This window comes from Mytilus galloprovincialis, chromosome 3 (genome assembly GCF_965363235.1).
Source record: "Mytilus galloprovincialis chromosome 3, xbMytGall1.hap1.1, whole genome shotgun sequence".
Classification (NCBI taxonomy): domain Eukaryota; kingdom Metazoa; phylum Mollusca; class Bivalvia; order Mytilida; family Mytilidae; genus Mytilus; species Mytilus galloprovincialis.
In genome coordinates, this window is record NC_134840.1 from 94426599 (window position 1) to 94449340 (window position 22742).

Sequence of the window (22742 nt, forward strand, 5' to 3'; positions counted from 1 at the left end):
AATAATATTTCACTTGTAGCAGTCAATTTGGTCTAATTTAGTCAAAATATTCATTATTGGTGTATTATTGACTTGCAAGTCAATAGTTCAACTCATTTGAATCAGTATTCATGCAACATTTTAATATGACCTTTAGAGGAAATAGGTGCACATACATGTATGTTCATTACTTGGCTTATTCATTGAAAAGAAAGTATGTCAGCATTGAAAAGTGAAACAAGGGAACTACCAGGAATAATCATTTCTTTGATTGATCTGGCAAACAAAAAATCATTCATAGCCAGGTTAAACAATGTTTCACATATATCTGATCTATAACAAGATATCAAACAGACAAAGAAAAACCTGATTGAACTTGCTTGCTATCTTTTTATATTTAAATTGATGTTCATATCAGTTTATATGACAGTACACAGTCATTGGAAGTCTTCTCGGCAATGAATAAATAGATTGTCTGGTCTAAAATATGCACTAAATGTTAATACATTATAGAGAGCCCATGCATAATAATTTTTCCTTTTGAAATTTTCATAATTAGGATATTTGTTTTATTATGTTACAATAAATTATGAATTGGGTCAAATCAGTGAACATGAATTTGACAGCCAAATCCTCCTTTAATATTTTTTAGTTGTCTTTGGTAATGTGCAAACATAATTTTGCAGTTATTAGTGGCAGCCTCAGAATTTTTGTTAAAGGAGTAGGTTCAGTAAGACCCCTTTTTGGCCCCAAAATATAGCGGTTTTACAAAATTGTTAAAATGTAAACCTGTAGTTATTTATTGGACAGTAGAATGCTTCTGCTACATAAATATGGGCTGTTTTTGACAATGCAATGCACATATATCCGGTACTAGCACCATTAAGTCATGCTAAATTACTGAAATCCTCATAATTCTAGCATTTTAGTTAAATTTTAGACGGTTTTCGTGTAAAACGAAAGTGGCCGCATTCGTGTTCATCCTTAATATTGAAACGTAAGTTGTATTTTATGATAATACATAACATATATAAAGGTTGAAGATGAACACGGATGCGGCCACTTTCATTTTTACCAAAAACCATCTGAAAAGTGACATTTTTTGGCATATTAGGTAGATTTTTTTATATTTGAGCTTGAATCGGATCGTTTTTAATGACTAAATCTGTTAAAATCTTTCACATAAACTAATTAATGCAAATAAAATAGACACTTAAGTGTTTAAAAAGTGGTCAAAATCTTTCGTCAAATGAACCTGAAATTTGAGGCCAAAATCGGTCCTTACCGGACCTACTCCTTTATCATTAACATAAATGATGTCCCTCACAAGTTGTTGCCTAAATTTTCTTTGCTTTTTTAGTTTTGTATGAAATTCCTAATTTTAACTGCATTCATAAATTTTAATGTTAATTTTTCATTAAAATCATTTTTGAGGTTTAGAAGACACATATAGAATACCGGTATCACAGAACAATATTATAAAAACCTAAAAATAGCTTTCATCATAAAGCTATTGAATTATTTTTTCTACTCATAAATCTAACAACAGCAGAAGTCTGTACCCATAAAAACAACTTGTATATATCAATTTTAAATAGTTGCCACTGTGTAGCTAATCTAATTTGAAGCCACCCTGTCCATGTGTTACATTTCCTCTCACTGTCCATAGCCACAGCACGAATACAACACCGTGACATGTTTATAAATGATGTTGAACTTGCTCTTGTCTGTAATGCATACTCAATGCTTCGTAACACATCGTTTGTTTTAAGGATGAGAAGTAACTGTCGTGGTACACGATTGAGAATTTCAGAGATCTGTATGAGATAATCAGCAGCATTGGATTTTATTTCATCATCCTAAAAAAAGAAAGAAATGGAATTTCTTGTAATGGAATCTAGGTTTTCCATGAATTTTGATAAAAATGAAATCAGTTGATTTTTTACAGGTATAATGTGTAACAAATCAAATAAACATGCACATCTGTAGCAACATCTAAAACTGTTGTAAAATTTGAATGAAAACTAAATATCAACACAAAGTGCCAAAGCTAAAAAAAAAAAAAAAATTCTAGTACATATCATGCAGACATCTGAGGGTTGACTGATTGCATTTCTTTGATGGTTTCTGCATTACTTGTTTACATCTCTTTTAAACTGGATGATAAAGACCTTGATTAAATGTATAGACAGTTGTACAGAAAAAATTGTGTGCTGCCCTCTAGATATCTTTTTAGATATTTGAGTTTTTTGGGTTGCTGTTTGATTGATGTATACCTTTAACCATAAAATGATCTATAATTGGTACCTAATAATAAATTAAAGTAGCTATGTTGTAGTAGATGACAGATGACAGGTTCTGCTAATGTACACACCTTACTTCTCACTTGGTGTACTGTTGTTTATCTATGCCAGATGACATGGCTTTTCATGACCTGACAGTCAACATACAGGCAAACAATGGATCACAAAACATGTTTAATCCCACTGCATTTTTCACCTGTCCCAAGTCAGGAGCCTCTGGGCTTTGTTAGTTGTGTTTGTTTTTTTGAATTTTAGTTCAATTATATGCTTCGAAATTTAGTGTAACATCAATTCTCACTGAACTAGAACATATTTTTATTTATGGGCCAGCAGAAGCCTGCCACTGGGTGCAAGTTTTCTCACTGTGTTGAAGACCCATTGGTGGTCTTCGGCTGATTTCTTCTCTTTGGTCAGATTGTCTCTTTGACACATTCCCCATTTCCTTTCTCAATTTTATACATATCTCCAGCATTCATAGCAGTCGACTATTTACCTCTGACTTGGTGTACTGTTGTTTATCTATGCCGGATGATATAGCTTTCCAAGACCTAGCAGTCAGCATACAGGCAAACAATGGATACATATCCCCAGCATTCATAGCTGTAGAATACTTTTTTATACCTTCCATATCAGCCTTAATCAAAGAGGTCCATAGCTTACAGTAGTTTACACGCAACTCATCTGTCAATGACTGAAATATTCAAAATTATCATAATCAACAATAAGCGGAATACTATTAACATTAACAATACCAAATTTCATGCACCTGATGTGCATTTCGACAATACATTGTCTCTTTAGTAATGCTCGTGGCCAAACAACAGAAACATATCAGAGTGAGATTGGTGAATTATTTTAAAATAAAACTTTTAAACGGACTTAACTATGTACTTTCTTAAATATCCTAATTATTTAGTCAGTACACATATATTATGCTGATCTAAGATGGCTACATTAATGTCTGAATGCATATAGACAATGACAAATCCTCAACCTATCATTCAGGATTTACCTATCTGGATAAAATTGAGCTGACTCCTGATTGGTCACCTGTCCTACAGGGTACCAACCAAAATCCAGGATTCATGAGGCGTTTTAATGTGTTAGGAATTCACGTCCTCACAAATAAATGAGATCGATTGTGGAGATGGACTGAAGTAAGTCATGTTATTTTTTATAGAAAATTTCTTTCTAAATTGATTTTTTTAATTCATGAAAAAAGAAATTGGGAATGTGTCCATGGGACACAGATGATGCCCCTGCTGAAATTTGTGGCAATAGGCATTGTGTATAAATTTCATAACATTTGGTTGAGGAAAACTAAAGAAAGAGATATTTGGCAACTTTTCCATTTCCAAAGGGGCATAACTCTAGAACTGTATAAGTGACACCACCAAAATTTTGATTTTGATCTGTGTTTTGTGGTAAGAAGCATTGTGTATAAGTTGCATAACATTTGGTTGGTGTAAACTAAGGTTAAAGAATGGAAACCAATTTTGGGATGTATGGACATAAAGATGTATGGACTAACAAGGGTAGAACTTAATGCACCATCCACTTCAGGAGGAGCATAATAAAAATAATTGAGTGAATGTTAAAATTTCAAGCATATATAAAATCAAAATTATATGTTCAGAATGCATTTGTTGAAAATCATTTAAATTCTATACTTAGTGAAAATAATATTTGCTGTTTAGGTATTATAAGAAAGACCGGGTGAAGAATGATGTATCAATTCTCTCGTATATTTGTATATGATAAATCTAATACAAATTTTTATTGCTATTTCCTAATTACTAAATTTTGTGTTGAAATTTTATCAAACTATTATATATCAAATTACCTGATAAAGTCCATGATCTAATAGGACTATTTCTGTGTTTCCTTTAGCTGTTTTATTGACTAACACATTGCCTGGATGTGGATCACAATGTACATAACCATGTACAAATATCATCTCACTGTACAACTTGCCTAAATCTCTTGACACCTGAAAAACACATAATGTGTACCACAATGAACATTACAATGTACAAATATCATTTACCGGTTAAAATCTCATTAATGCTTATGTTGTCTTTGTTTGATTACTTTGATGACTCTAAATAAAGCCGATTTATTTCATGGTACCACTCGCCTAAATCTCTTGATACCTGTAATACATATAATGTGGATCACCTTGAACATATCCATGTACAAATATCTTTTCATGGTACATCTTGCCTAAATCTCTTGTTACATGTAATACACATAATACATTCTCCAGATGTGAATGCAGATATTAACTGGATAAACATTCACATTCATAAATACCATTTCAGAGAACTTCATATTTAAATTTCTAGAGACCTATTCTATAGAATGTATTAGGATCATTAATGTACAGAAAACAAACATTACTGCAGGCAAAACTCACAAAATGGCTCACCCAACCCCTGCAAAGTCCATGGTTTGCTAATGAACCCAAAATAGTAGTGTAGATATAAAAAAAAATCCATCTCAAAGAAATACGCCAGAAATCATCCAGATGGCAGAATATAAGCACTATTCAATTTTATGATTTTTGTTAAAGATAATTTTCATTTAATTTCCTGACTTGCACATAAACATCAATTCAAATCTTCATAATGAACACTGGCAAAAAAAAATTCTATTTTCTTTTATCAATAAAATATAGCATCCAAAGTCATGAGTACTCAGTATTTTTTCAACCAACCTCATCAACAGATATCTTATGCTGTTTCATATATTCCCTGTTATCCACCTTGCCTCCTTCACAGAACTCCATTGTTAGGACTCTCTCTGATGACAGGTCCCAGTGAATATTTGGAATCTATCAATAAGACAATAGCAATAGTTATAGATTATCGAAGTTTTTAAACGAGATGAATTTGCCCATTCTCATCTGATCTAAGGGTGATAGTAAATGCTGAAAAAAATGGTGTATTTAGACAATGTTGACCAATGCAACATGATTTTTCTTATCTATTTCTTTTTGCACATTTTCCTATTAAAATCAAAATAATGTTTGGAATCCTGTAATTCATCATTCATTTTACCATCAATAGGCCCTATATTTTCAGATATTAAGGTCTGATTTCCCCACACTCCATCTCGTCCATTGAAGAATTGAAAAAAAGGGGTTGCCAAAACTTATTTCTTAATTTTAGGGCTTTAGAAAATTTGATTGATAATAATTCAAGTCACACCGTTTCTTGTATCATGACATGACTCTTTAATACTATTTCAAAATAGTAGAAAACAAAAGGACAATATATAATAACCTTTAGAAATTTAAAATGTTTGAAAAGCCTTTGTACTCTTTCACAATTTCTTCCTTCGTGTAGAAAGTCTAACTCTAGGGGTAAATTTCTTTTTGTTTCTTCAGCCAACCACTTATACTGAAAACCAGGGAACACAAATGACACACCATGTACCAAAAGCTGGAAAAATAAAATAAAAAAACAGAATAAATGTGCATCTGCAAGAAGCTTATATATAATTAGGTTTTCTAAAATTTAATTTGCTAAACCTTTTTTTATAATTTGCTCGATGAGTTATCCTAACAGGTGAAAATCTCAAGCAATTGCAGTTGTAGATATAGTTTGGATGTAGAAATATTTTATCTCCAGGAATAAATTCTGATGACAGTCTGTTTTGAATAATTATGTGGAAAAATTCAAATAGTTTATAATCCAGCATGCAAGAGTAAAGAAGATTAACTTCAGAATATCAAAATTATACCATAATGACATTTTAAACTTACTGATAGTTTGTCCCTAAACATTAGTTTCATGCAACAATTGCTGTCATCTTTACTCCTTTTAAATCATACAGCCATTTGTACAACAGAGAGCAGGCTAATCTATGAATGGCAGGCCTTTGAGTAATATTATGGTATCCAGACACAGGCACTCGTCTCAGATTTTTTCCCCCCTTTAAACCTTTATATAACACAAGGTACTTAACTTGCATTTTAGAAAAATGTCAGGCAGTGACGAAATTCCGTTATATGCCGCTTTCTAGTCTGTTAACTCCATTAAAACTTGTTATATCGTAAATCTAAATTAATTTATCTTTACAATGGTGTATAACATGCCTACGTATGTTGTCAGAATCATCTGAAGCCACCCTACCAAAGTATGTCAATCGTAATAATTTTGCCAACCGCTGAAGAAGTATATTTTTCTGCGTTTCGTAGTATAGTAGAAAAATAATGTATTGCACGGTTCATCAAGACTAAGTGTAGTCACGTGTTCAGAATGACCAATGGTCAAGGTTTTTTATGGTTTGGCGCCAAATGTATTGTCCGTGTTAAGGTCTTCATTCTAGCCGTGGACGTTCGATAGTAAACAACACAATGGACGAGCCGGCGATTAAACAGTTAATAGCAAACGAGGTGCATAACGCTGTCCAGAGTTCTCAGAATTCCATGCTTTCCAGAATCGACAATCTGATGAGTAACAAGCTAGGTTCTTTTGAAAGTTCCATGAAAGAATCCCAGAGGCAGCTGTCCGATAGCCAAATTGCAAAGATAGAAGAATTGACAACAGACAATTACGAGTTCAAACGGAAGGGTAATAAAGAACAGCACAAGATCAACACCAAAATTATCAAGAAGATGAAAGAAGCCCAATCTAACCTTCAAGACAGTCCAATGCGAAACGATCAGATAGATTCAGCAACCCAAAGAATTGGTGAAGGTATTGATTTGCTAACACATAGGCAAAAACTTGTGAAGATGGCTGATCAATCAGAAAGTGGGTGGAAGACGGTAGAGGAATACCAGACGAACAGTCTAGCAGATAATTCTGAAGACGAGAAAAGAATACGCAGAGCTGATGTTAGAGCTGCACAGAAAATGAAGGCAGAGAGAAAGACAAAGAAGAGTAGATTTACCCCCATTTCGCACCCCACATCAACCAGATCGAGTGCACCCATACCTGTTCAGACATCATTACCTGTACACAGACCAGGGAAATGTTACGAATGTGGAAAATCAGGTCACTGGCGTAAAGATCATGCTGCAATGAAGCAGAGCTTTGATAAGATAAGTATTGACTTTGAATATTTATCAGATTGTCAAGATTTCGAAGAATTCGGTATTTCCGATTCTGAAAATATAAAGTATGATTGTTTAAACAAGTCTATTTTTCTAAACGAAAACAACATGTCGATAAGTAAACAAGTAGATAATAGATCGCCGATAGGCATGCTTAAAAAGGCTTTTATTCATTGGACTAAATCAGGTGCTAATGATCACATATTAGACGTGATCAAGAACGGGTATAAACTACCTTTTTACACTGTACCAAGCATTTGTTTTTTAAAAAACAACAGATCGGCATTAGATAATCCCGAATTTGTACATAGTGAGATAGAAAAATTAATTAGTTTAGGTTGTGTGTCAAAAGTAGATCTCATACCAAAAGTAGTAAATCCTTTGACAGTAGCTAAAAATAAGGATAAGTTGAGATTAGTTTTAGACGCCAGGCATGTAAATCCGCACTTGCATAAATTTAGATTTAAGTATGAAGATGCAAGTGATGCAGCAAATTTGTTTAAACAAGCAAGATTATCTGTTTTCATATGATTTAAAATCCGCATACCATCATATTGAGATATTTTCTGAACATAAAACATATCTTGGATTTGTGTGGGAAATTTCAGGAAAGATTTCTTATTATGTTTTTAATGTATTGCCATTTGGTATTTCAACAGCTGGTTACATTTTCACTAAAGTTACTAGACCGGTAGTACAGTATTTTAGACAAAAAGGTATAAAAATCATCATGTATTTAGATGATGGCATAGGTGGAGGGGAAAATTACGAGAAAGCAATAGAAATAAGTAATCAAGTGCACACAGAATTGCAAATGTTTGGGTTTCTTATAGCAGAACAAAAATGCAATTGGGAACCTTCTCAGACAGTTAAATGGTTAGGTTTAATATGGGACATGTGTGTTGGTAAGGTTTATGCGTCACCTGAACGATTAGATAAACTGAAAAAATTTTTAAAACACTTTCTTGAGAAAATTTCTTCAGGAAACTGCTTCTTTAAAGCGAGGCTAGTGGCTTCATTAGTAGGTCAGATAAATTCTATGCAAGCAGCTATGGGTAGTGTGGTTAGATTGAGAACTAGGAGTCTTTATGAATGCATAATGCAAAAAGCTAGTTGGGATTCGCCAGTTTTAATTAAAGAAATGGCATTTGATGAAGTCGTTTTCTGGAAGGAAAACGTAGAGTTCCTCAATGGTAAGGAACTGTTAGACGAGAAAGTCTGCACCAGTGTGGTGTACACCGATGCCTCTGGTACAGGCTTCGGTGGGTATATAGTAGAGTATGAAGAAAGCGAAGTAATAGGTTCATGGAAACCTGATGAACAAGTAAAAAGTTCAACTTGGCGTGAACTTGAGGCAGTTTATAGAATGCTTATGTCGAAATTGAACTATTTGAAGGGTCAAAAAGTTCTATGGAGAACTGACAATCAGAACGTTGTACACATATTATGTAAAGATAGTGTCAAGTCAGATCTACAAACAATCGCAATAAATATTGCAGACATATGTACTAGGGAAGAAATTCAGTTAAGCCCACAATGGATACCCAGAACTGATAACGTAAAAGCTGATTTATTCAGTAAAACGTCAGATTGTGATGACTGGGAAATCAAAGAATATATTTTCAACCATTTTGATAAAAAGTGGGGTAGATATTCAATAGTCAGATTCGCATCAGATTACAATAAAAAATGCACGCTTTAATTCAAAACATTGGTGCACAGGTACCGAAGGTATTGATGCGTTTAATTATACATGGGCAGGAGAAAACAATTGGATTGTTCCACCTCCTAGTTTGATTGCAAAATGTATTTTAAAGATACTACAAGAACACGTTACATGTACATTAGTAATTCCAAAATGGACCTCAGCAGCCTTTTGGCCAATGTTGGTGACTGAGGGGGGGAAACTGAAAACTTTTATTGTAAAGTCAGAAGGTTTCTCCTCAAATCATATTTTACGAGGAAGGGGAAAAAACGGTATTTTTGGTATGTACAAATCTATATTTGACATGATGGCATTAAAAATTTGTTTTTAATTCGTTTAAAAACACATGTGTATAGAACATAACAGCTGTTACGAATTGGAACAATTATTTTATGCAACGAAATAGATATTTATTGTTTAATTTATTTTGACAGGGATTCAACTAGGACAAACAATAGAGGACAAAATATTGGCAGCTGGTGTGACGTCAGATAACTTTTCAACTTTAGCCGATCGAATGGTACATTTTTTATTACATTCTAGAAGTGACAATACAACTAAATTATATCATGGTGCTTTTCGGAGATTCGAGAAATTCATCATTTCTGAAGGCGGAGTGGCAATTCCAGCAGAACCTATTCACGCGTCATTGTATTTAACCAAACTTTTAGACAGTGGTTCTTCGCACAGTGTTTTACAAACTGCTTTTTATGCTATTAAGTGGGCGCATAATATAAACAATTTCAATGATCCGACAGATAATAATTTCGCCAAAAATTTGTTAGATTCCTCAAAAAGACAAGAGCATAGTCCAAAAGTTAAGAAAGATATTATTGACTCAGCTGATATAGTTAAGCTTTGTGAAAAGTATATTTATAATGAGGACATAGGTGTAATTAGAGATTTAGTTATGATAGTGCTTGGTTACTCTGGGTTTTTACGATTTAGTGAAATCAGTAATATAAAATACAAAGACGTTAAATTTTGTGAATCACATATCGATATTACTATAGAAAAGAGTAAAACCGATCAATACAGATTAGTTGACTCGATAGTTATTGCCAAAGGTCAATCTGCAGCATGTCCTTTTATTTTGCTAAAAAAGTATTTAAATTTAGCTAAGATTAGTTCGTCAGATGAATTCCTATTCAGACCTATTTTTAGATCAGGCAGATATTATAGTTTGATATATAAAAACAAACCATTTAGTTACACTAGGGCCAGAGAATGTATTGTCAATCGTTTGAAAGAAGTTTGTAAAAATTTGAATATTGGTTTGCATTCACTGAGAGCTAGTGGTGCTACAAAAGCAGCGAATTCCAATGTAAGCGACAAGTGTTGGAAACGTCATGGTCGTTGGAAAAGCGACTCAGCAAAAGACGGGTATGTCGCTGATTCATTAGAACATAGATTAGAAGTGACCAAGCATTTAGGTATTTGATTTTTTAGGAAAATGTTTTTTCTAGTGTTTGTAGTAACTATTCTGCGCCCGTTCTTTGTGGATTTCTATAGTTCGTCCGTACGGCAAATGCAATATATATTTGTTGAGTTATTATTTAGATTGATATAGTTTGAAGTATAGTTCAATTTGTATTTGGTATACTGGTCAGTCAACATTGAGTATGTTTGGTATATCTAGTTTGGTATAGTAAATACGTATATTTTTCTGCGTTTCGTAGTATAGTAGAAAAATAATGTATTGCACGGTTCATCAAGACTAAGTGTAGTCACGTGTTCAGAATGACCAATGGTCAAGGTTTTTTATGGTTTGGCGCCAAATGTATTGTCCGTGTTAAGGTCTTCATTCTAGCCGTGGACGTTCGATAGTAAACCACAAATTTCAAGTGTATATATTTATATATAAGTATGTTATAAGCAGTGGCTGTTTATTTTTGTATTTGGTTTTTTAAGCGCTGGACTTGACGCTTTCTCTGGAAGTGGTGTCGGCATTACCTCGAGTCACAGTTTTCCATGAATTAAGTTATGTTTTATGGTTTTTCCTGGGTGGCATTCATCACTAATGATGGAGATGAAGATTCAAAGAATAGAATCTTTTATATTGTTTATGAAATAGACAAATCTGTTAGTCTAATTTATCATTTTGGATTGATGTATTGTAATAAATATGTATCGTCACATAATATCAGATTATGTCATATTACACGCCGGCTAGTTCGTCCGTACGGCAAATGCAATATATATTTGTTGAGTTATTATTTAGATTGATATAGTTTGAAGTATAGTTCAATTTGTATTTGGTATACTGACCAGTCAACCTTGAGTATGTTTGGTATATCTAGTTTGGTATAGTAAATACTTGGCAATAAACATGTCACGTCTACTTATATATCTCTGTTTCTGATTGGTCAATTTTATGGGAAAGTCTAAATGATTCTCGGAGTTATGGGATCTTGTTTCATTTTAATATGTAAAGTCAAGAGAGAGTCTGAATGACATTGACGTCGTCGGAAATTTGAATCTAACAAGAATGTGTCCAAAGTACACGAATGCCCCACTCGCACTATCATTTTCCATGTTCAATGGACCGTGAAATTGGATAAAAAATATAATTAGGCATTAAAATTAGAAAGATAATATCATAGGGAACATGTGTACTAAGTTTCATGTTGATTGGACTTCAACTTCATCAAAAACTACCTTGACCAAAAACTTTAACCTGAAACATGCACTTTCATTTTCTATGTTCAGTGGACCGTGAAATTGGGGTCAAAAGTTTAATTTGGCTTTAAAATTAGAAGGATCATATCATAAGGAACATGTGTACTAAGTTTCAAGTTGATTGGACTTCAACTTCATCAAAAACTACCTTGACCAAAAACTTTAACCTGAAGCGGGACAGATGGACGAACGAACGATACAACGAACAGACGGACGAATGAACGGACAGACGAACGAACGGAAAGACAGACAGACAGACGGACGAACAGACGCACAGACCAGAAAACATAATGCCCCTCTACTATCGTAGGTGGGGCATAAAAAAGGAAACTCGTAACTTATTAGACATACCACAAATTAGACTTGTTAGGTTTTTTTTCACAGTATCTTATACAATTTTACTAACTGGGTGATAAGTTCTATTCAGACAAGAAATAGGTTTTTTTTCTGAAACAGTTTTTATAATTAATTATTTACTGCGAGACGTGTATTGTCAAATTTTGAGCGGTTGGAAAAGTTATAACGATTGACATACTTGGGTAGGATTGCTACCGATGGTTCCGACAACAAATGTAAGCATGTTATACACTATTGTAAAGATAGATCAATTTAGATTTACGATATCAAAAGTTTTAGTGGGGTTGACAGCCTAGAAAGCGGCATACAACGGAATTTCGTCACCGCCTGACATTTTTCGAAAAAGCAAGTTAAGTACCTTGTGTTATATTAATGTATATAGGATTTTTTTTTCTGAGACAAGTGCCTGTGTATCCAGACTAGAAAAATCAACCAATCAAATTACTAGGTTTTGTGTTTTTAGCACAAATTTTGTACTTTGAGAAATGAGTGTCTTTTGAGAATTGAGTTACAAATTTTGTAAAGTCCTGATAAAAGGATGTCAGATGTTTGATTTTGTGTACTAAAATTGTTGCTGTCTCATATATGTTTCCCAACATCACACTGAATTCACAATGAATAAAGAATGAACCTGATCTGTTTAATCCTGATCTTACCTCCATCGTCTTGATATCTACAAATGAATGTTTCTTTACTTTGGGATGCTGAATCTTTACAGCAACAACTGTACCATCTTTAAGAGTTGCTTTATGAACCTGAGCTAATGAGGCAGCACCTAATGGTTCAGGGTCTATCTGTACGAACATGTCCTGTACCTAAAATAAGCAAAATATGACTTTGAGCTCCAAATGCAGCACCTTATGGCCAAGGGTCAATCCAGAAAACATCAAGGAAATTTGATGTCACAAGAAATTCAGAAGAATAAAATTGAGAAAGGGAGAATATGTCAATAGACAACAACCTGACCAAAGAGCAGATAACAGCCAAAGGCCACAAATGGGTCTTCAACGCAGGGAGAAAATCTTGCACCAAGGGGTGGGCCTCAGCTGGACCCTAAATAAAAATGTGTACTACATGTAGTTCAATGAAAATGGACGTCATACTAAACTCCAAAACATATAAATAAACTAAGAGGAAAAATCTACAAGACTCACAAGGCTCATGACTTGAGACAGGTGCAGCTGGGTTAAATATGTTTTATGAGATATCAACCCTCCCCTATAACTCTAGCCAATGTAGAATAAAGAAATGCACAGCAATACACACAGTTAAAGAAGTCACAGTCCAATGTCAGAATTGGAAATAAAGGAAACTAAGCAAAATACTGTTTAACAAAAATTATGCAACAATGCATGACAACACATATACATAAATGTAACAATTAGAGTACTGGTAGCAGTTAAAGAAAAAACTAACACCTTTTGTCCAAGATCTTCTTCCAATACTTTAAACAGATCGGTAACAGGTGTTTGTGGTGCCTGGTTATGTAGCACTTTCATTGTCTCTACGTATTCCATCGGCAGAAGATACTCCAGTGATCCTACGTGTTGTCCTACTTTTATATATCCTCCTCCATTGGAACAACAAAGTTCACGCAGACGTAAGGCTGATCTGGAATGAATCTGAAATGAAAAAAATCCATCTTCAAGTTTTTACCTTGTCAGCATCTTTATTAAATTTTATTATTTGGTATTTTAAAGAAATTGTCCTTTTATCTTACTGATTGATAAATTCCTTTCTCAGCACAGTAGAGTGATATGAAAAATTATCGTTAGAAAATGAGGGTGTATATGAATGTAAATATCAACGTCTTCATCAGTCAGAGATATAACTCAATAGGGTTATTACAGAAAATAACTTACGTGTGTTATTACAGATACTTTTCTTTAAAATTGCTAAATCTGTAATAACATATGTTTGTTATTTGTAAAATTATTTAATCTAAAGTGGACTCTAGGGAACTCTTGAGACTTTGCGCAGAAACTAAATGCATAGCCTTGATAATTAACTTTTAAATTGAATTACAGCTTTTACATTAATGCTAGCAAGACAAATCTTTGTTTGGCTTGCTTGCTTTGTTTGTATCAATGTTTGCTCAAGCATAGCAATTAAGATAGGCGGGGTTTCAGCTTGTATACATCATACTTAAATTTTAGTGGACGTTATGTTTAAGGTTAAGGACACTGAATTTTAAAACATCACATGACAATATTCTCAGGCAGGATTCTACTTCGTCAAAAATTATCTCCCCATTACGGCAGCTCATTTTCACAATTGTAGAAATGGAAGCCAATATTATTTTTTTTTCATTTTCATCATCCAACTTAAAGACTGTCGTCAAGTACTTTTAGTAAAATAGCTATTCGAACATACCTACTCTGATTTTGTGATTCATTGGATAGGTATTTCTCTTGACCCCTATATCTCATCTTTTAGTACTGTGATTTTTTTTATATTATAAAGTCAACCTGTAGCTTTGCTATATAAAAATGATAGAATCTGAAGCGAGATGATGTATCAAATACTCTTTCTTTGTACGTTTTCAAGACAAAATATTCATCTCAAACACACCCTAACATAAAAAAGGTGGACTCGATTTTCTCTTTCCGATACAATTGTTATCCATTTATTGGAATTTTTTTTTAGTTACATAATGGAAGGGCAGATACGGAAATAACTGAACTAATAGATTGATATGTTATAAGAAAAACAATATAAGGTCAATGTCATAAAAATATATAACTTTTTATTTCACTCTGCGCAAAACTGTGGAAGTCTAGTTTCTCATCATCATTCAAGAAAACAGTTTATATTTTTCTTTCATTGACCAATTATTGTATTTTTACAGGTGAGGAAACATGTGAAATATTTGTCATGTGATGTTTTAAAATTAAGTGTCCTTAACCTCAAACGTAACGTCCAATAAAATTTAAGTATGATGTATACAAGCTGAAGCCCCGCCTATCTTAATTGCCATGCTTGAGCAAACATTGATACAAACAAAGCAAGCAAGCAAGCCAAACAAAGAATTGTCTTGCTAGCATTAATGTAAAAGCTGTAATATATTTTTGATTAGCAAGGTTAATCAATGAGACAAGGCTATTAAGAAATTAACTTAGCTGTGATAACAAGGCTAAGTTATTAAAGGAATTTAAGTTATTATATAAGACACTTGGGAATTACTGAGAAACTTGCGCAGAACCTCATTACATGCTCTGGTCATTATTTCTTACAATAAATTTAAATACATTTGTACATTGTAATTAAGCATGATTTATGTCTGAGCAAATGCTTTGAAGTGAAATAGAGAAGCCGAGATAACCCCCTTTAGTTATTACAGGCATATTTTTTCTGTAATAACATATAGGTGTACTATTCAAAATTGGAATACTATAAACTGTTGTATCTTTCAATAGTGAAGTATACATCAAGACAATAGTAATATCAATAAAACTTGTATACATTTTAACTAAACTTATTATGTATATTGTCCCTTTGAAACATGTAACATACGTATGTGATCACAGTTCTTTGATTTTTTAGTCCACAATAACATATGAATGTTATTTTCCTGTAATAACCCTATAGAGTTATATCCTTGACTGTTCATAGGCAAAATAGCCATAAACAGATTATCATTGGTCTTAATAACTCAATTGCCTTTCTTACTTCGCTGTACAGTCTCAAACTTCGCTGTACAGTCTCAAACAAGAAAATCAATCTTGGTGAGATGATCAACAACAATCTCTATGGTATTGTGACATGTGATGTCAAAAATATCTTTTACAATCAAAAGTTTGTTTGTCAAAGCTTTTAGAATAATATCATTTGTATTTTATTATCTAGGCATTAAAATAAAGGTTACAACTGTAGTTATATTCATGCTTCTATTATTACCTTGAAATTGCCAAAATTGATGCTTTGCACTACTTTCGTATTTCTTCAGAAAATAAACATTTTAAGATTTAAGAAATTTAAGGCAAAAGCAATGTCTTATGGCAAATATCTAAACTGCTGATAGTACTGGCCTGAATGTTTCAAATGTTTTATGGCAGTATCTATATTTCTTATGTCCTGCATTCAGGGTTCATTTTACAACATTTTCAAACATACAGTTCTAAACATATTTCTTTCTGTCAAAGGTAGATAATTAGTGTAATTTCTTGTAAAAATTAGACTGATCATTTTTTTTTAGAAGTATGACTTCTGACAAAATTGTAACCGATACATTCTATCAAATTGTTTTATCATGTTTAGTTTAAATAGTTATACATAGTACTAAGTGATTTGTTAGTATGAATGTAATATCTTTCAACTTTGTCAAGGTATAAAAAAGCCTGAAATAAAACATCTAAGAAAAACTGTAATCCCAGAACAAGTAATTATCAGAAATATGTAAGAGACATTACACATAAAATCTTGAAAATCATTTGCCCTATAAACAATATCCTTTTACACTATTGCATTGACTTTAAATTTTAAAGCAACTTAATCAATTAAACTTTTACCTCTGATTTCACTTTCTCATATTCTGGACTTTCATATTCAATTCCTCGTAAATGTATCTTATAATCAGCTACAATCCATAATGCCTACAAAATGACAAATCCAAATAATACAGATATTTTTTTTTTTTCAAATAGAATACATCTTCTGAAGCAAAAACACAAAAATTATTCAAAACAAAAATTACAATTTTTGGCACAATATTTTTTTTTCAAAACTATATTTGTTTCTTTTGTACAGTCTAATTGCAACATTGGCCTGTAAATAAATACAAATCATTTATGACATGGACAAAATATATATACAGATCTGTTGTCACCAAAATTAATATAAATAGTAGGGAGGTCAACTCGGTGAAGATTTACTAATCAAATACTCGTTGGAAATACTAAGCAATACAAATATACATATTAATATCTATAGAAAAATGATAACTCAAACAACAGTATTATGGAACCTTTAAAAATAACATTAAAGGATCAACAAAGGGGTGATGATTAGAACTTACTGATGTTTATAATCATTTTCTGAGGGTCGACAAAGGATGCAAGGACCTTGTACTCTTTCAAAAAAGAATTATCTTGTCTGGGACGAGGCAATTTCTCAACTTTGTTAGGTAATTTATAGTCTTTAAAAGTGCTTATGAAAATATATGCTCTGATGATAAGAATAATATAAATTAAAAACCAATTGTTCTCTCTTTCCACAATAATTTGAAATAATGGTTGAAAAGAAGGTAGTTCCTTTTAACTGAAAGTTAAAAATGGCATCCAATCATAAGTTTCTTCATACTAATTGAATAAATAATGGTTTTCTATATACTTTGATGGGAAATAAAGGAGATAATGTGCTACTTCCGGTGAAGTAAATGTCACTTCCGGTCTCATATGATAGCTTCTTTCAAATTAGCTAAAAATTCCTGAGGCTGTAACGAACAATTTGTAAAAGAAATTTTGTCGATATCTTTTTTTGTTACGAAGGAGATGCACTCTGATGATAAACTGTGAATAGGGAGATAACTCTTACAAGGAAAATGGTTCAGTTTAGCAGGGTGAAATTTAAAAGCGTATAAACTATACAATACAACATGAAATATATCTAAGGGACATATTGCAAAACAAACATTTATCGCAAGAACAAAATTTGGCAGGGAAAAAAATAAATAATCAGAACAAATACAATAGGTCTTTCCACAGAAAAGTGGAAAGACCTAATTAAACAACTGTGATTTTAATTCTAACCAATATTTGATTAAAATACCTACTGTAAAAGCTGCACGTCCAAATCTTACTACTCCAATGGTAGAAACCTCCCAATCATTTTTATACAGAAAATAGCCTGACCCTGTTCCCAGTCCTCCAACAGTCAGATATTTCAAGGTTTTCTTGAGGAGGTGTCTACTCATTCTACACGATCTGAAAAAAATAAGTCCCAAGTCAAAATTGTATTTTCGTGGATATTCAGTCGTTGTTGTTGGTTGGTGTTTATCATATTTGGTTATTGATTTTTAGGAGAGCTGTGTTGTAGTGATTAGCGCATCAGAATACTAACACAAAGGTTCCTGGTTCAATCCCCATTCTAGGGAGATAATTTCAGAGACTGAATTTTCAGCTCTTCCTTGTTACTATTTTTGTGTATAGTCTTGGGAAACGACGATAGTATTTTGAAAGGGAACAATAACTGGCTGAACAAACAGCCATATCTCTTGCACATACAAGAAACCCTTGTACATGTAGCTTTCGAAAAAGGGCAGGCTAATGCTCCTACATACTACAAGGCAGCACTCACACGCGCAAAGTGGAAAGGGATTAATATAAGTTGCAATAACTTGTTTCCAAATGTAAATAAATATGTTTAAACTAATATATTTTTTTTTCGATGAAATATTGTTTTGTGCCTTAATTAGGCTGTTCCCATTTGAATAGTTCTTACATTGTTATGTCAGTACTTTTCTATTTTCTAAGCTATATCATATGTTATGGGTTTTGCTCATTGTTGAAGGTCATACACTGATCTATAGTTGCTTACATCTATGTCTTTTGGTTTGTGTAGGATAGTTGTCTCGTCAGTTATCATTTAACATCTTCTTATTGTTATGATGAATTAGATAATTATATTTCATATGAACAAAATGATATATTATTTTTTTTTTTTGCTCAAATGCACAGGTCTCAGGTACATAATGTATAAACATCAACCCAACAATGTTAGATCTGTAAATTTGCTTTCGCAAATTTTTGGTTCTTCCCTCGCCGGGATTCGAACCCATGCTATTGTGATATCGTGACACCAAATCGCCTGCACTGCAGCCGTCCCGCTAGACCACACGACCACCTGGGCTCTCAAAAAAAGAGCTTTCGCTGGCCGTGTGTTACCTTTCAAAGTCAGTTTTAATCTAGCGGCGTACTACAGTACATGATATATAAGGCATGGAGATGTTATTGTTACAGATCAGCTAAATTATCTATAGTAAAGGATCCTACAAATTAATGTAATATACAGTCACAGAAAATAATTATATATATAGGAGTCTAAATGGAAAACTACGTTCAAACCTACGATTGCGTTGGATAAAAACTGCAGTTTTTTTACGTGTGCATGTAAAACAAATTTCGTTGTAGAAGGGTCTAAAAACAGCACAAACAACATTTTCCAAAAGACCAAAAAAGTGAAAAAATATATTTAAACAAAACACATTTGACAAACAAGTCGAACAACTGATGTTCTTTAACACTGCTGACTGCCATTGGCGATTGCCAAATAAAATTGATCACAAGATGTAACAAAATGGATCTTAATATAAATTTAATACTAAACAGCAAAACATTAACTTGTGGCCACGATGTTATGCCATAAACATACTGTGTCAATATTTTTTTAGTACACCAGATCCGGATTTCGACAATAAATGTCTCTTCAGTGATGTTAGGGATCGAAACAGTATTTGGAAGGCCATATAAAAAGTACCCTCATTTTTAAATAGACTCTTGAATTTTAAGAGTCAATATAGGATGAACGGATCATATAATCCGGAGGGAAAATATGATACAAGCCCAAACGAAAAAATATAAACGAGTCTAAATTGAAAACTACGTTCAAACCTATGATTGCGTTGGATAAAAACCGCAATTTTTATACGTGTGTATGTAAAACAAATTTCGTTGTAGACAAAAAAAGGTAGAAGGGTCTAAAAACAGCACAAACAACATTTTCCAAAAGACCAAAAAAGTGAAAAAGTATATATATATTATGTAGTTTACATATTATGGGATGGTTCAAGACAATCAAGGCAATGTTAAAACTGGTAATGGCATTAGTGCTATTGATTAATTTGATGTTTAAAAGCACATTGTCACAAATTAGGTAACAGATTCAACTATCACTCAATATCAAAACTCAGATTTTAAACTGACATTTTCATACTAAAACATGTTAATCAAAAAGTCAAGGATATGGAATGTATTGAAAAACCAAAATATAAAATAAATTATTCAACACAAGAAATTAAAGTCCTTTGTAAATGCAAAATTATACAAAAAGCATCTTTTAGCTTAGTCACATACAAAATGTATGTACCAATCAAAAATGTGTTGATCGGTCACTCATTGAATATTTGTCTCAGGGTTGGCAAAAACCTGGGTTTTATGAGTATTGCCCAGCCCAGTGGGAAATACTGGGAAAACCCGGGTTTTACTGGGTTTTAATGGGTAATACTGAGCAATACTGGGTAATATAAAATACTGGCCTGAATTTGAAAGAGGATTCAGTGATCAAACTCAATTGCAATACATTTAAGATATTTATAAACACATTTTGATTTATAAATTAGTTTACTTGTTTGAGAGTGATAATACAAGTGTATATATATTCATTTAAAAAAGTAGTGACGTACTATTCTTGCAACTATGAGACAAGTAAACATGTAGTCACACATTACACAAATATTAATGGAAAAGGCCTTTATGAATAATTTTCTTTTTAAAGTCTATTAAATCACCCTCTCGTCTAGATTGGTCAAACTGTTAACATAAATTCAAAGAATTCATTTTTCAAATGTGTTTATCTTACATTAACAATTAACAAGAAAATGTAAGAAAATTACTTTTGCATAATTTATATGTACATCACTAATTAATAAGTAATTATTAAGATTAGGACATTGATATGTTTAAATAACAATATTCAGCCTTTTCATTTCTATATTAAGGGTTAATGACTTGACCCTGTAGGGTGTTTATTTAGCAATATGATTGCATAGACATTTAAATTTATAATTCACATAAACACTGCTATAAAATGCATTTTTTTTTTAAAGTTTGGATAGTTGAAACAATACATGGAAATTAACAAGGTATTAATAATCCTAAAATATTCAAATTTTGTATTCTGCCTGAATTTTCAATCTTCTAGAAACATGACTCTCAATGGTTATCTGTATAAAATGTATATATATTTAGCTATAATACTATGAAACTACAACAAGACTTTACTATTTTGTGTTAAAATAAGCTTAAAAAGTCTTATTGCCCAGTATTACCCAGTATCACCCATTTCAGGGAGTATTGCCCAGCCCGGGAAAACCCGGGAATTCCCGCCTGGGTTTTCCCGGGCGGGTAATACTTTGCCAACCCTGATTTGTCTCTATATATGAATTTTTCGATTAGTTATTCTATAGTTATTGCAACATTAAATTTACCGTAAAATTGCACTTATTTCGAAAATCGTGTCGATATCTGATAAATATATTTTCGAAACCACTCTGGCAGTGTCTAGTGCGAAATGACCTAGAGCGAAGCAACTCATTTCAAAATGACCTGGAGGCTAGCTTCTCAGTGGGAACAGAAACCAAGGTGGAAGGACAATACACCTTATTGCTAATCCCGGCTAACCCAGCCACTTAAACTTTTGACGCATACAACAATCATTTTTCAATTGTGGCGTCAGATATTTTGTTTTATGAAGTCAAAATTTTACGGGAACCTGTGTGATATTCATTAATGGCAGATAAATAGGGATAATGTGTATGTATACAGTGGGTCTATTTTTTTCTATTTTTTTCGCTCATATTTTGATCTGTTGACAAACTGCATGAACTGAATCATTTATTCCTAAAACTGTTTTGATGTTATTTGTTAAAAAATACAGTGAGCTTTATTTTTATCTAAATGAAGACTCTATTAAGGGGGTCTCAATTGGGGGTTCTGATCCCGGATCCCGCTTACTTTAATTAAGAACTTTGATTTTAGAAGATCTGTATGCAAATTATGTATTTCTGCTCATAAGCTTCAAATTGAAGTTGGTCGTTTTTTCAAATACATGTATTCCAGGAAATGAAAGAATTCCAAAAAAAATGCTCCTCTGGCTGTGTTGAAGATGAAATCCATTTTTTAACTAACTGTGAAAATTTATATCAGATAGAGATGCTCTCTTTGACTTTGTTTGCCAAAGAATTCCAAATTTTTCTATACTTGATAATCAGCATAAATTTATTTATTTATTAAACTGTGAAGACAATCAGGTCCTTAATGCTGTTGGTAAATTTATTAAAGTGAATATGAGTTAGTAATTGTATTGTAACTGTATGTAAAAAATTGTTTGTATCTATGTATCTATGCAAATCAATATCCTTTTGCCTTATTCATGTATGCTCTGTATGCCCCTTGTGGGCCCTTAATTGGAAATAAAATATGTTCTGTTCTGTTCTGTTTTGTCAGATTCCCATATCCCGCTTACACCCTGATGGCCTGAGACCCCAATGAGACCCACTTTTTATGCAATGCCAATGATAGTCCAAATATTTATGACACCTTGAAACGCTAGCGAAAGGCGTCAAAGAAAAAAAACTATAACAGCCTTTCAAGTTTCAAGACATCCTAATGTCCATAATTATTTGGACTATGCAAATGAATGAACATAAAAATATAACAAAGGTCAAATCTGCAGCCGATTCAACCATTGTATTGAATTTCTCATGGAAATATCTACGAAAATGGGTCCAATAGCTTGCTAGTATGATACAGATTAGGGATATGTAAATTTTAAATGTCAAAATAATCGTCAGTGTCCATACCCTTGTCTTTCTCAGTTCTGAGATGAATCTGAGATCGTCTGTTTCGTAATCCTCCTAATCATTTACACACAACGAATGAAA

The 22742-nt window shown here is 32.6% G+C and overlaps 1 protein-coding gene across 1 annotated transcript; it reads right to left on the reverse strand.

Annotated features, from left to right (window-relative positions):
- Window positions 1-1292: 1292 nt before the first annotated feature.
- LOC143069426 (aarF domain-containing protein kinase 1-like) lies at window positions 1293-22685 on the reverse strand. Its single transcript, XM_076244042.1, has 10 exons — window positions 22662-22685; window positions 17856-18006; window positions 16594-16677; window positions 13504-13707; window positions 12742-12900; window positions 5567-5725; window positions 4999-5115; window positions 4126-4272; window positions 2776-2973; window positions 1293-1838 (listed from the first exon to the last, which is right to left on the reverse strand). The coding sequence occupies exons 2-10, from the start codon at window positions 17994-17996 to the stop codon at window positions 1482-1484; spliced, it is 1566 nt and encodes a 521-aa protein (XP_076100157.1). The 5' UTR covers window positions 17997-18006; window positions 22662-22685; the 3' UTR covers window positions 1293-1481.
- Window positions 22686-22742: the final 57 nt, after the last annotated feature.